Here is a 14,350-nt window from a genome sequence, read left to right on the forward strand (position 1 = left end):
TATAGAGATGTATCATATTTGTTATGGTCAAAGAGATCTTAAACTCTAGGGAACATCCAAATTTATTCATTTCCCTTGCTTTCAATTAAAATCCACCATTTAAAAGCAAAAAAAAAAAAAGGTGGACCTCTAATATCTATTTATAATATCTATTTTATTTTTTTGTAAAAAATAATTCTAGTAAACGTTTTACTCCATAATTTTTTGTAATTTAAAAAGTTTTTTTTTAAAACTAATTTTGACACGACACATAAGTATACAATAGCGCTTTTATCTAAAATATATTCATTTGGCATCTCATTAATCTGCACAAGCCCCGAATTACCTCCCTTGTTCTAGGTAACCCATCATAAAGGGCTATGATAACATACAAAATTAAAGATGGTTTATTTGGAATAAAGTTTTAATCTGTGTCTTTATCTATATAAGCACAAAATAAAAGAAGAAAAAAAAAATAATCAACAGAATTTGATTTTGGAACAATTCATTTTAAAATGAGTAATGTCAGAAGTTTTATCTTTACCAGAGTGGTTAATCTTCAATTAAATTTTCATTTGTATCTTACCTCTGACAACCAGATGGTTTCATTTTTTTTTTTTTTTGTAACAAGTGAAAAGGTTGATGTGCGTAAGCATATTATTATAGATTTTAAAATTTTATATCCAGCTGCTTTGGATCCCCTTGGTAACAAATGGTGCACTTACCTGTCAACATGCTTTCATTAACAATGCAATTACCACTGACCAATACTGCATCACACTGCATCATGCATCCAGACCGAGGGACTTCAATGACATCCCCAGGGACCAAATCTTCAGAGGGGATCTCAATAAATTCTGGGCAAAAACAAGACTTATTTTTTTAATTTTAAAAGTTGTTTACTTGGCATTTTTTTTTTTTTTTTTTTTTTAGGAATAAAAGTTAAAAAAAACAAAACAAAAAAAAAACGAAGAATTTATTTTCAATTTTGTATGTTGATAAAGTTCAGAATTTAGGAGCAAATTTGAAAAACAAATAAATAAAAAAAAAACCTGAAAGCAAATAAAAGTTAGAAAAAAAAATCTTTCAGTTGGATCATCTTTAAATCAAAATCCAATAAATTTTTGTCATGGACCATCTCAAAAGTAATCGAACACAATTCAGACCATTCGTCAATGTTAGTACTCTTATAGTATTCATCAACTTTCTACTGATATTCATTTCTATCATTAATCCTTATTCCTGAGTGGTTCTTGGCCTCGATAAGTGAAAATGCCAATAAATAAATAAAAATATCTATTTATCCTGTCCACCTCTTTCCATCAAGAGGTCTCCATCTTGCCACGTCTGTCAAACTCTCTCCATCTCTTCATTATCTATTAACCCAGTCTTTATGGATACATTCATGCCTTTTTACATACTTCTCCACAAGAGTAGTTAGAATCAAAGTCGCCCATAATCTGGCCAATCCCCCTCTCCAAAAAATGCCTCAGGTGACCAGTAATAAACCGATCATCCACCTAGAAGTAGGAGGTAATTCCAGGGAGGAAAGCCACCCGAGCTCTGGTAGTTTCTTAAAATAAAATGCAATTCAGACATTTCCCTCTCTTAGGCTATTATCCAACTTGTTTATATCAATACTGTGGGACTGCTTACCAGCTGACTATAACGTAGTTATTTTCAAGCCCTATGGAAACAAATTTTGTCTGAGCCGTCCTTTCAAGTAATCAATTTGTGCTCAATTTCAATCATCATGTTACTTCAACATCCACCTGATAAACCCATTAACCTTTATGCTCGAATGGCATTTAGGCTTTGATAAGTGGTAACACTTTAGTATAAAATATATAGGGAGTAACACCTGTTTTTTTTATTCTGCCCGAATGGATAAAAGAGGATTGCAAATTGCATTGTTATGATGACTGAACTTATCCATTCATGATCTGAAAGTTACATCTCTCTGTTACAGATATTGACAGTGTGAGACTCCAAAAAAGTTTACCTGTCATGGACGTGCATCAGAAGCAGAGATGTGTCATTGAATTCCTGAGAATGGTGGTAACTATGTAGAAAAATAAATTCTGGTCAACCATTTTAATACTATAAATTCTCTCATTGTAGATCTTCACCTTTTTTTTTATTGCATTCTTCAGCCATCATTTTTTTTAGGGGGGGGGGGCAATTTTAATTATTATATAATTTTTTTCTTGCTGGTTTCTTTTTATTGCTTATATAATAGATTCCTAGAGGAACGAGTCAGCATTTCCTATCTAAATTACTACATAACTAGGGCTAGGAAAACAGCATATTCTTTTCATTATTTTGACTCTCGAGTGTGTGTCAGTTGATATCTTATATGCTTTTATATAGAGTGATGTGGTTCTCGGTTGATTAACTGCGTCTAACTGTGTCAGATACATACTTGAAGGTCAAAACAATGAAAAGAATATTCTGTTGTCATAGCCCTAATAATAACACTGAAAAACCGATCCTCACCCCTGAAGAAACCTGGCACAGTTGACCCCCAGAGTATGATTAAACATTTTTTTCTAAATTTTAGTTGTTATTCATCCAGAGCAATACTGAACATGAATATACCAACTTTGTGGGGTTTTATTTTGTAATTTTTTACTTTTAGCTGGACATACAACAAATATACACATAAAACATTGCTCCTTTATATAATAGATAAGATCTATTAGTAGATCGAGCACTCTCTGGTCAAGTCCTCCACATAAGCTAATCATTAGCATAGAATGTAAGCAAAAGTAATATGTCCAGTCAGTAGACTGGCCCAAGAGAAAGAGGTTCAATTGTTTGCGTGTTATAGAAATCAATAAGAATGGGATGATTCACATATTTTTTCTCTTTATGGATACAATTACTGATTCTGTTCTAAATTACGGATTCCTTTAAAATCTCTAAATATTTAGCTATAAAAGTTTTTTTGTCATGTTAATTTTCAGATTAGTGTAAAAACGCATGTAATATGTGCATATATATTTGCAAACGTAAAAATACACTTGTGAGATAGGGGTGGGTCAATAGAATTTAGGATTCGAAGTTTAAAATCAACGAATAATCATTTTATCGTCAGTATCAACAGTGATAAATTAAGTTTTAAACAAAAAACAAAAAAAATAAATAAATAAAAAAAAAATTTAAAAAAAAAAACATTTAAAGAATCGTTTTGGCACCAGAAAATATGCACCAGTTTTTTCAGATTCCGATATTCCCAAAAGTTCCATTAGATGCACCTCCATATATTAGTAGTGAACAAACATGGAACGAAAGACAAAACCTCTTTAAAAACAGTTAAAAGGTTTATTTCATTGGCAAGAGTTAGAAAGTGTCTGACTGAGGAAAAGGAACAGTTAAAAGTTCATTGGGCTGTTGAAGTTCAGACAGCAGTTATCTTCAGGTGAAGATCGTCAATGCTGGAGCATCTAGTGCATGAAGACAGGAGAGAGAGAGGGAGGGAGGGGTGGGGAGATGAGACATCTTCCTTTGTTCCTCCCAGGGTTCTCTTTGCTGACCGACTGTGATTCCCAGAGGGGCTGAAGAAGTTCCTCAGAAGACAGATGGAATTAATGTGCCCTACAAACATATTGGTCAGTGTGTGGTCATATTGCTGAGCAGAAACATTAACCCAGGAGAGAAAATAAATTATTTTCTTTATGATTGCCATAAGGCCAAGGTTTTAGAATAAAAACAAACAATAACAATAATTTTATTTAAGTACTAAAAGTTTTTTCAGTACTTGTGCATTACTATTTTTTAGGTGGAGGTCAAATTTTTTGTTTTCATTTTTTAAGAACTTTAGGGGGGGGGAGATAATTTAAGAGCCTTCAATTCACAAATGTCAAAGTTTTGTGTAACTGACGTTTGTGAATTGGGTGATTTTAAATTATCTCAAAAACAAGACAAATACTCTAAATACAATACAAAATAAAACATTGTCTGAACATTTGTTGAATTAAAATAAAATTACGAATATTCTAATAACACATAATTAAAAATTTATTATTGGAACATTTATCGAATTAAGAAAAAATTGTTTCATAAAAAAAAACAAATAGGCATATGCATTCCAATAATGACTGTTCAAAACTGAATTTTTCAAGTCATACATTTTCATATAGTGACAACGTTCATTCATTTCAGAATTTCCTTAATTTTATTTTAATTTAATAAATGTTTTATATTTTGTATTATTATATTACTTTAGTGTATTTGTTTGTTGTTTTTTAACTAAAATCTACACAAAACTTGGACTATTTGAATCAGGTGTTCTTGAATTGTCCCCACCCCCAAACGGAGTTCTTTAAGAATAAAAATATGGAAAAAATATCCAGTTCCCAAAAATGGCGCACTCTGAATTGAGTCAATAATAAAAATTGCCCCAATTTAAAAAGATTTTACTTTGCAGAATAGTGGGATTTGAAACAAATGCATTTCATGTAAAAACACTATTACTTATGGGTCATGTAAAATTTAGTACAAATTGTTTAAAAAATACGAAAATGATCCTCTAGAAAATGTGTTAGCTCTAGTTTTAATTAAAAAAAAAAAAAATTTTTTAAATAAAAATCATACATTACTATTTTCTATTTTGAATTAGTGGATTTTAATTGAAAGCAGGAAAAGTAAGGGAGATAAGTCAGCTTGCCATACAAATAACTATTCCATATTAAAACACCCGACAAAACTCCATAATTCGATTAATTTTATTTTTACTTGTAATTATTTTCTACTGAATGTTTTTTTCTTCTTATTTTTTTGTAATTTCTTGACTTTATACTAATTTCAACATGACATGTAAGTATGTAATAGTGATTTTTTTTTTTTTTTATCTAGAATGGATTTGTTTTGTTTTTTTTTAATACAAAAGCAAGGGAGATAACCTATCGTCAACGATCAATAATTATTCTCCCTTTTTCGTGAAATATTTTTCTATATAAAAAGAAGTAAATTGATCCACTAACTGAAATAAATATAAACCAAAACTCATAAAGCGTATTATTAAATATAATATGCAGAAGTGCGTAGTGGAATATATTTTGACTAGCGTGAATTTTCGCGTAGTGCCCAATACACAAGATACTGTTATTACTAGGGCTATGACAGCAGCAAGCATATTTTTTTCATTTTTTTTTTTTTTTTTTTTTTTTTTTTTTTTTACTCTCGAGTGTGTATCCGTTGATATCTTATATGCTTTTATATAGAGTAATGTGGTTTGGTTCTCTGCGTGTCTAATATATACTCGAGAGTCAAAACAATGAAAAGAATATTCTGTTATAGCCCTAGTTATTACATTAAAAAACGAGTTTTCAGAACGACTTTTAGAATTCTTATAGAATACATATTTTCGGCCGTTAAAACGAATCTATTCCTATTTAGTTTCCTCCCCACGAAGACAGAGATTTTATTGAGGGGGAGAGGGGGTCTGGCTTCCAAAAAGGGGCGCTTTGGATTGAAGCATTTTTTCTTTTTTTTTAAAGATACCTGTTGATAAGGATTTGTGGTGGCTGAATCGTGAAGTTATTACTATGAATACTAAAAAGCAAATGGCTCTAATTGCTACACTCTTTTCTTCTCATCTTCGTTCAAAGTCACTTTCCTCTTCACTCCAATTCGAAACAGTTTTCACAAAAATGCGTGCACTCAAAATATTTTCAGTCAATGAACATCGTTCCAAACCTTGAACACAGCCCCAGAACGTCTGCTCACACTTCCCTCCAGCCTTTGGTCAGAAGAGACAGAAAAGACTGAATGACTCACATAGAAGTTTCTCCTTCTCACACACACATATATCTCTACACACTAGCAACAGTCAAGCTAACAGAATTGCTATACATGCACTAACATAAATAAGGTAAACCAACATACATACATACACAATGCCACGCTGCCAAATACTCACATATGTATATTACTTATAAACTCATATTCACACTATGAACATACTGATCCACACAATTCTAAGCTTTGTGACTACTAATCCAATTTCCTTCAAAAATGTGTCTATATAAATGATTGAAAATACATACACAATACCACACTGCTAACTTGAATGCCTACTGGAGAGAACTTGAATGCCTACTAGACACTGACCTCGAGTGTCTAAGGTCTCTCTGTACAGGGGTTTGTCAGAACAATCTGGCATGAGGATACTTTTTCCATAGAAGTAAACTGACCAAATATTCAAAATCACATAGTATTCGCTGCCTAAATAAGATCTCCTCGCTATGGCTAACTCACATTAGGTTTTCCGAGGAATGGTGCACCTTCTCCAAGTGATGTTACATCAAGTAATAGCACGAAACTGGATACTCCACCAGACTAGATAAATTCTTGTCCTGGAATCTAGTAAGACCAAGAGACCAAAATGAAAGATATACTACAACATATGAAAATGGTTAATTGGGGAGAAGAAAATTATGTTCTCAATTTCTTTAATAACTCAGTGTTTGAGAGATAAAGAGATTTAATAGAACATTCGAATATCTATGCATCTCATATAGAGTCCAAGTGCTAGCCCCAGGTAGGGGCCCCTTGGCATCTGAGAACTTCGATTGAAGTAAAATAAAACTAAATACTTACGTACATATATTACTTACATATGCATATTATTCACACTGTAAACATAGTAACTTACACATTTCTAAGCCTTGTGACAACTAACTGAACTTCCATTAGCCAAACACACATTTTCATAAATTACTTTAAATAACGTTTATATTATTATTTCTTGCATAAAAATGTGTTATAAAATTTTGTTTTTCTCAATTTTCATTAACAAAACTTTTTATATTTTAGGTATTAGTTGCTACCTGGTGACCCTTCTGTTGTATTAATGTTTCGGTTTTTTTTTCCATGGAGAAAAGACCAGGATTGGCATGCAAATATTGGTTATTCTGTGAACAAAACAAATGTACTAAGGCTTATGTCTATAAAAAAACAATGATTTGTAAGATGAATGAAATCTTGAACTTCGTAATCTAGCAAAAATGTTAACTCCTTCGGGACAAGATCAAAGTGTAGTATCTGTTCTTCAGATGCTGCACTTCTATTTCTTGTTCTCTTTCGGTGGAGGAGAAATCCTTCACGACTGAGAATTTTTATTTTTGTACCTTTTCTCCACGTTAAAAAACGACCCTGGTGTCTGTCCCGTGGGGAGGCATTGTAAATAGGTATATATATATGATGCCTATCTATTGATTAGTACCACGAAATATCACTGATAATGCTTGTGACTTGCAGGTAAAATTTTTGTGGCAAGGATTGTACAATCTCCAACCACACATCTCCTGAGTCGGTTAAATACCAGTGGCAAATAGAAATTTCAGGATGACTAGAAATAAATGCCGAGATAAGCAGAGAGCACATATAATACCTGCTATTCTCAAATGGTCACCAATCTAAAACTGGCCAGGCTCATCATAGCTTAGCTTTGGTGATCTGACAAGAACCGATGTGTCAATGTGATTATCTCTCTCTCTCATATATATATATATATATATATATATATATATATAGAGAGAGAGAGAGAGAGAGATTTATATATATATATATATAGTCATCCACATACAGTACTGTTTCGCAACTCATCAGTGCGGCTAGACAGGCAACTACCTCAAGCCAGGATTGAAACCCGACCGTCTGTGTGTGTGTGTGTGTGTATTTACAATGCAGAAATTTGATCAGAATTTGTTTCATTGTAGCAGTCGTAAATAAATACTTATATTCTTTCATAGAGAATTGTCTCTGCTAGGTGATTTGGTTACACTGACCGATCGACTGGCATCTGTTCCCCTGAAGAACTATTTCAGTCCTTTTGGGAATCATGGTTGGTCAACTTTTCCTATTATCAACAGGCTAACAATAGTCTGTGCATTCATTGTTTTTGCGGACTGTTATCCTTATCTTCATAGTTGTTGTTGTCTCACCACGGTAAATCCATTATACCTAAAATAGTTATATCAGCTTACCCCATATGAGAACTGAACCACAACAACAACTATAAAGATGAGAATAACAGCCATCAAAAAGGAATGAATGCACAAATTATGAAACCTCATCTCAAAAGGATTCCAAAACATAAAAATAAAAAATAAAATACAAAAATGTCTAGTATAAAATAATCCCAAACAAAATAAAACCCAATAAATGAACTTTGTTTTAAAATTTTGTTTCCATTAAAATATTCAAAAGAATGTATATAGCTATTAAAAATGTATGTTCATATTTAGTTCCTTAAAGAATAAATAAATTTTCAATTTGATAAATTTAATTAAAATGTGTCCGCATGTTTTTTTTTTTGTTTTTTTTTACACAATTATTTTCAAAGAAATTCAGTGAAAAATTTTTCTTTTTAATGAACTCAACATACTTAGTATGTTGAGTATCATATCATAACTGGGAATAAATTAATCAGTTGAAAGTTTATTTTTCCTTTTAAATACATTTCCATTATTACTTACCTTAAAGAAAAATTATTTTTTTTAGTAAATATTTGCACAATTCACAAAAAATAAGTGAATTGTTGGTAGATGGAATAAAAGTGAGTGTTTTTATTTGCCTTTAAGTTTGAAAAGTTATTTCGTTTTGCCATAAGAAGTAAACAAGTGTCTGGGTGTTCAAATTTTTTAGATAAGGATCAATAATTGGTATTATTAAGACTACTATTCTCATCTTTACTGTTATTTTCACAATGTTTTGGCCAATATAACCTGCAAGCTTCTTTAATAGGTCATTTTTAATTTGAAACTCGTTTTTAAAAAATCTATATTGCATGTAGAACTTATTGTAGTCTGTCTCACAGTTCAGAAATAATCAAGTTAAACACAGTGGGATAGTTAACAAAAAGTGTATTAAGAAAAGTATGATACAGACAAGTCATGATTCTATGGCCATAACTGACATGGATCACTTCTTGATGTTTTGGAAAGGGACGTATATTTTTAGAATTCTGCATGGTCTTGGTTACATTGAGTAATACAATCTAATAAGTTGTCTTAATGGTTTTTCATAGTTGTAGTTTAAGCGGCACTTCCACACTATTAGGACAAAATTTCGGAAATCATAAAACTGAATTTCACATGAAAACAATGGTATCTACATATTCCTCGTATTTTTAAGATGATTATATCCAAAAATTACGAAAACTGATGAGGTAGAAAATTATTTCATAAAGAAAATAGAATTTGAAGAACATGATCATGTTTGCTTATCTAAAACACAGGAGAGTTCACAAGGGATTTATTTCCTCCATATAATTCTTGGAAAACTCAGAAAGATTTTGGAATTTTCCAAATGGACCTGAAGAAATTGAATCGGTGTGATATTTAATATTTTTGCTCAAATAAAATCCATATTTTTTTTTTTTTTTATTTCCTGCATGCACGTTACTTCCCTTGTTTATGGTTATGTTTTATTTTATAAAAACAAGATGGCTGCAATTTTTCACCTGCTAACATGATTAAAGTTGTTTTGTTTAATAATTCAGTAATATTCGGGTAATTTTGACTGCATAATTTGGAAGCTACCATTGTAATTTATTAGAATTGACAAAAAAAAAAAAAAGTAAAAACCATTTTTTTTTTAAATCTGAAAACTCCATTTATTGACTACAAAAGTTGAACGATATTTTCAAAAGTCATCCCTTCTTTTTGATTGACTAGCCTTAATTTAAACCTTCACCACTTCCGGTTTGGCAATGGATGCAATGACAAAGACATCACGCTTTTTTTCATGTTCTTTTCCTACTTCACGGTACGGGTTTGAGCCTGCCTACTTACTACCACTTTTTTTTTTTTTTTTTTGCTCAACACATACCTCCAAACACCGTTCTTATTGGTAAATGATGAAAAGAACGTTTTTGTTCTTTTTCCCAACAAACCATGTTTATCAAAGTGTTGAGTTTTTTTTTCATTTTTCGACTGATTTTGAGCTACACTGATTTGATGCGTTTCTGAATTCTTTTTTTTAGATCATCATACATTTTGCCTATAATTCAGAAACATTACATCAAATTCGTGGACTCGAATCAATACAAAAATGGAAATGACTAATCAAACACGTCAAATATTTTGAATTTCAACTGTAGTTTATTGGGGAAAAAAAGAACAAAAACATTCTCTCCACCATTTGCTAATAAAAGACATTTGGAACAAATACACTGATGTTATTGCCAAGGCTGCTGCAAAGAAGGTGGGCTCACTTTCTTCCGTGCTATAAAAATTATTCATACCCAAGAGTGTCCTGTACCTCTACAAAGCCTACTATTAGTCCATACATGAGCTATTGCTAGTGCACCTGCAACTAGTTTCTTACTCTTAGAGTTCAAAAAAAGAGTTGCCAAACTAATAGGTACCGCACTAACAACCAAACTCCAATCTCTGTCCCATCACCAAAATATGGCACCTCTGTACCCGTTTTACAAGTATTTTAATGGAATGTACTCTGACGAACTCAAAGCACTTGTACCTCGTCAACATAATACCCCAACCCTGACTAATCTGACAAGCAGCAAAATCCCACCCCTACATTGTAGAGATCCCTAAATGTCAGAAAATCTAAGAGGAACAGATACTTTATGCTAAACTCCCTACATAGTATTCTTGTAAATTTAGTCCCAATTAATATCCCTTACATCAAAGTGACACTGTGCCTTTTTTGGGGTGTAATAAGAGTATAAAAAATATATATGTATCAGCTGAAATTTTATGGGAATAACAACTAAAATGAGAACAGTGGTCCGAACAATCCAAATATTAAATGATACAGAGATGCTTGACTTTTTTTTTTTTTTTTTTTTTTTTTTTAAATTGGAAGTCAATATCAATTTCTTTTTTTCTTTTTTTTTTTTTTTTGCATTTGTAAAAGTGTTGGGTTTTTGGGTTATACAGTGTCATGCTAAACCAATTCCTTTCAGTTGATGACATATATGGGGTGCTGAAAATACACTTGGTCCATTTTCTGAAAAATATCTTTCAGACCGAGACAACCATAAAAAAAAAAAAAAAGGTCTAGTAGTGAAGTGTAAAAGGCATGCGTCAAAAAACAAACACTTACCGAATAATACGAAGAAAGTGAAATTAAGGGGAAACCAGATGTTTACAGTCTAGTTGTTGATCTTGCGGAGTGGCAGATGAAGGGATACTCTAGACTTACCTGTTCAGAAGGTGAGTGGGTAAGGGAAAGGGGGTGCTACACTTACCTGTATATATAAACAAACTTAAATAAAAGTAGGTGGTAAAAACTAGACAAGACAAGGTTAAAAATTTTTTTAAATCTTCTGCAAGACACTCATACAAAAACAACTTCCAATTACGGTTAGATTGTTATACAACATATTTAGTCAACCTCCTTTTTTGTCTCAAAAGGAAATGAATAACTACATAAAAGGTATACTGCAAAAGAATCTATTGTGAAGCAAGGGTTGTACAATCCCCAACTACACCTCTTCTGAATAGTATTGTTTGAATCCACTGTCACAAAGTCCAAGGTGACTAGACACAATGTCAGTCTAAGCAGAGAGCTCTCTGACATACAACACCTGGTATTCTTAAATGGTTACCCATTTACTTTTGACCATACTCATTGTCACTTAACTTCATTGATCTAATTAGAACTGTTGTGTCAATCTGACTAGGCTATATATAATACATAATACTTAGCAGTAATTTGGAAATTAAGTGTTGATAGAACTTGCCAGTTATTTTGATATGACTGAATACAGAAATCTGTAACTCGTTTCTATTGGTTCATTTCTATCTGACCCCTTTTGGCTTCATTTCTATCCAACCCCCTTTTTTGCCTTCATTTCTATCCGACCCCCTTTTTTGCCTTCATTTCTATCCAACCCCTTTTTTGCCTTCATTTCTATCCAACCCCCTTTTTTGGCTTCATTTCTATCCAACCCCCTTTTTTGCCTTCATTTCTATCCAACCCCCTTTTTTGCCTTCATTTCTATCAAACCCCTTTTTTGGCTTCATTTCTATCCAACCCCTTTTTTGCCTTCATTTCTATCCAACCCCTTTTTTGGCTTCATTTCTATGCAACCCCTTTTTTGCTTTCATTTCTATCCAACCCCTTTTTTGCCTTCATTTCTATCAAACCCCCTTTTTTGGCTTCATTTCTATCCAACCCCTTTTTTGCCTTCATTTCTACCAAACCCCCTTTTTTGGCTTCATTTCTATGCAACCCCCTTTTTTGGTTTCATTTCTATCCAACCCCCTTTTTTGGCTTCATTTCTATCAAACCCCCTTTTTTGGCTTCATTTCTATCAAACCCCCTTTTTTGGCTTCATTTCTATCCAACCCCCTTTTTTGGCTTCATTTCTATCAAACCCCCTTTTTTGGCTTCATTTCTATCCAACCCCCTTTTTTTGGCTTCATTTCTATCCAACCCCCTTTTTTGGCTTCATTTCTATCCAACCCCCTTTTTTGGCTTCATTTCTATCCAACCCCCTTTTTTGGCTTCATTTCTATCAAACCCCCTTTTTTGGCTTCATTTCTATCCAACCCCCTTTTTTGGCTGCATTTCTATCAAACCCCCTTTTTTGCCTTCATTTCTATCAAACCCCCTTTTTTGCCTTCATTTCTATCAAACCCCCTTTTTTGCCTTCATTTCTATCCAACCCCCTTTTTTAGCTTCATTTCTATCCAACCCCCTTTGGGCTTCATTTCATCAGTTTTGTAATGCCTCAAGGATAAATAAAAAATTTCAGACATGGTTTCGACAAGACTGTGGCCATCTTTGTTATGAACCTTGGTTAATTTTAAAATTCAGTCATATGTTTGTACAGTTTTTTTCAAAAGATGGGCCATTGTAAGATTCAAATAAACAAATGATTGAAACAGCTTAGAAATATATATATATATATATATATATATATATATATATATATATATATATAATCATTCCTGACTTTATATAAAAATTAGTATTGGGACGATTAATCTGAATAGGAATCGGAATCAGAAAAACTGGAATTTTTAGGGGTATCAGAATTGGTATTGGAATCAGAAAAATGTGTGCCCATATTCTGATGCCAAAAACGATTCTTTTAATTGTTATTTTTATTTTATTTTGTTTACAACAAAATCTTCCACTGCTGGTAATAATAAAATTAAAATGTATAGATCAACCCCATAAAGGTATTTTTACGTTTGACAAAATATATTCGCATTCAACATGTGTTTTTATAGTAATTGAGAAAAAATAACTTTGTTAAATATTTAGAGATTCATAAAGAATTGGAATTGGTAATCGTATCGGAATTGGAAATTTAGCATGAAATCGTCAATTGTATAAGAATTGGAAAAACTTTTGGAACCGTCCCATCACTAATAAAAATTTTTTTTTTTTTTAAATTTATAATATCGTTTAAATTGTTTTAAATACCAAGCTTATATATTTGCTTGTTTTGGTGTTTATGCGACTAGTTAGAACAATTATCACCACACTGAAGATTCCATTAGAATGAAACATACGCATTTGAATAATAAATGTATATTTATTTAATTAAATACTTATAGGCCATTTTCAGTTGGGCACTTTAATGAGAAATAATATAAGCTGTCTAATCAAAACAAAAAATGCAAGTCCATTTCTTTGTGATTTTTTAAATACTGTTGAAAGGGTTGTCTATGTTTGTCCGCCTGATTTGACATAAATAGGATTTATTTTTCCATTCATCGTGTAACAGTTGCAATTCGTTTCATGTTTAAAGCACTCGGAATCAAGTTAAAAATTACTTATGTCCCCGAGTTTGAATCGTTCAGCCACTAATCTCCACGTTGATAATTCCAGATGGACAAAGCATAAACACATTTAGATAATAATTAAATAATATTATTTAATAAATAATTAATTTTAATATTTACCACTCACCTGCATTTTCATTATTTATTTCCCTGAACTTTCCCCATTTCTAACCTTAAATGTATACAGAATCAGTGTTATCTTCTTTGCTCTTACTCTTGTATAATATAATGCTGAGTTTTTTTTCTCTTCTGATGAGAAGCATTTAGTTAGAAATGCCATGGCCTAAAGAGGTTCCTCCCTCTTTATTTCCCTTATTGTAATCACCCTCATATTTATTGACATGATAATGTAATAAAGTTTTAATGTATATTATTTAATTAATTGGAATTCATTATTGAGATGGGCGTTATTTATTTATTGCGGACTATTATCCTCATCTTTTTTAGTTATTGTTTCTCCATTTGAATCTCTACATTTCCAGGTGAGCATTGTCTGAAGACAGCGGTTTCAATCCTACACAAAAGCTGGCCAGAGGCTTACTTGGCCAAACGCGTGGTGAGGCGACAACAACTATGGAGGACAGTAATTGCTGAGGATA

At 32.0% G+C, this 14,350-nt stretch overlaps 1 protein-coding gene across 1 annotated transcript in view; it reads right to left on the minus strand.

Annotated features, from left to right (window-relative positions):
- LOC145298768 (polyamine-transporting ATPase 13A3-like) overlaps positions 1-14,350 on the minus strand; it is a 195,046-nt gene that overhangs the window by 65,305 nt on the left and 115,391 nt on the right. Inside the window, exon 12 of the mRNA XM_080144344.1 lies at positions 705-836. Coding sequence (XP_080000470.1) covers positions 705-836 — 132 coding nt within the window. The remainder of the gene's footprint in view (positions 1-704; positions 837-14,350) is intronic.

Source organism: Euprymna scolopes, chromosome 2, assembly GCF_053919585.1.
Source record: "Euprymna scolopes isolate OS-2025 chromosome 2, ASM5391958v1, whole genome shotgun sequence".
NCBI classification, from domain to species: domain Eukaryota; kingdom Metazoa; phylum Mollusca; class Cephalopoda; order Sepiida; family Sepiolidae; genus Euprymna; species Euprymna scolopes.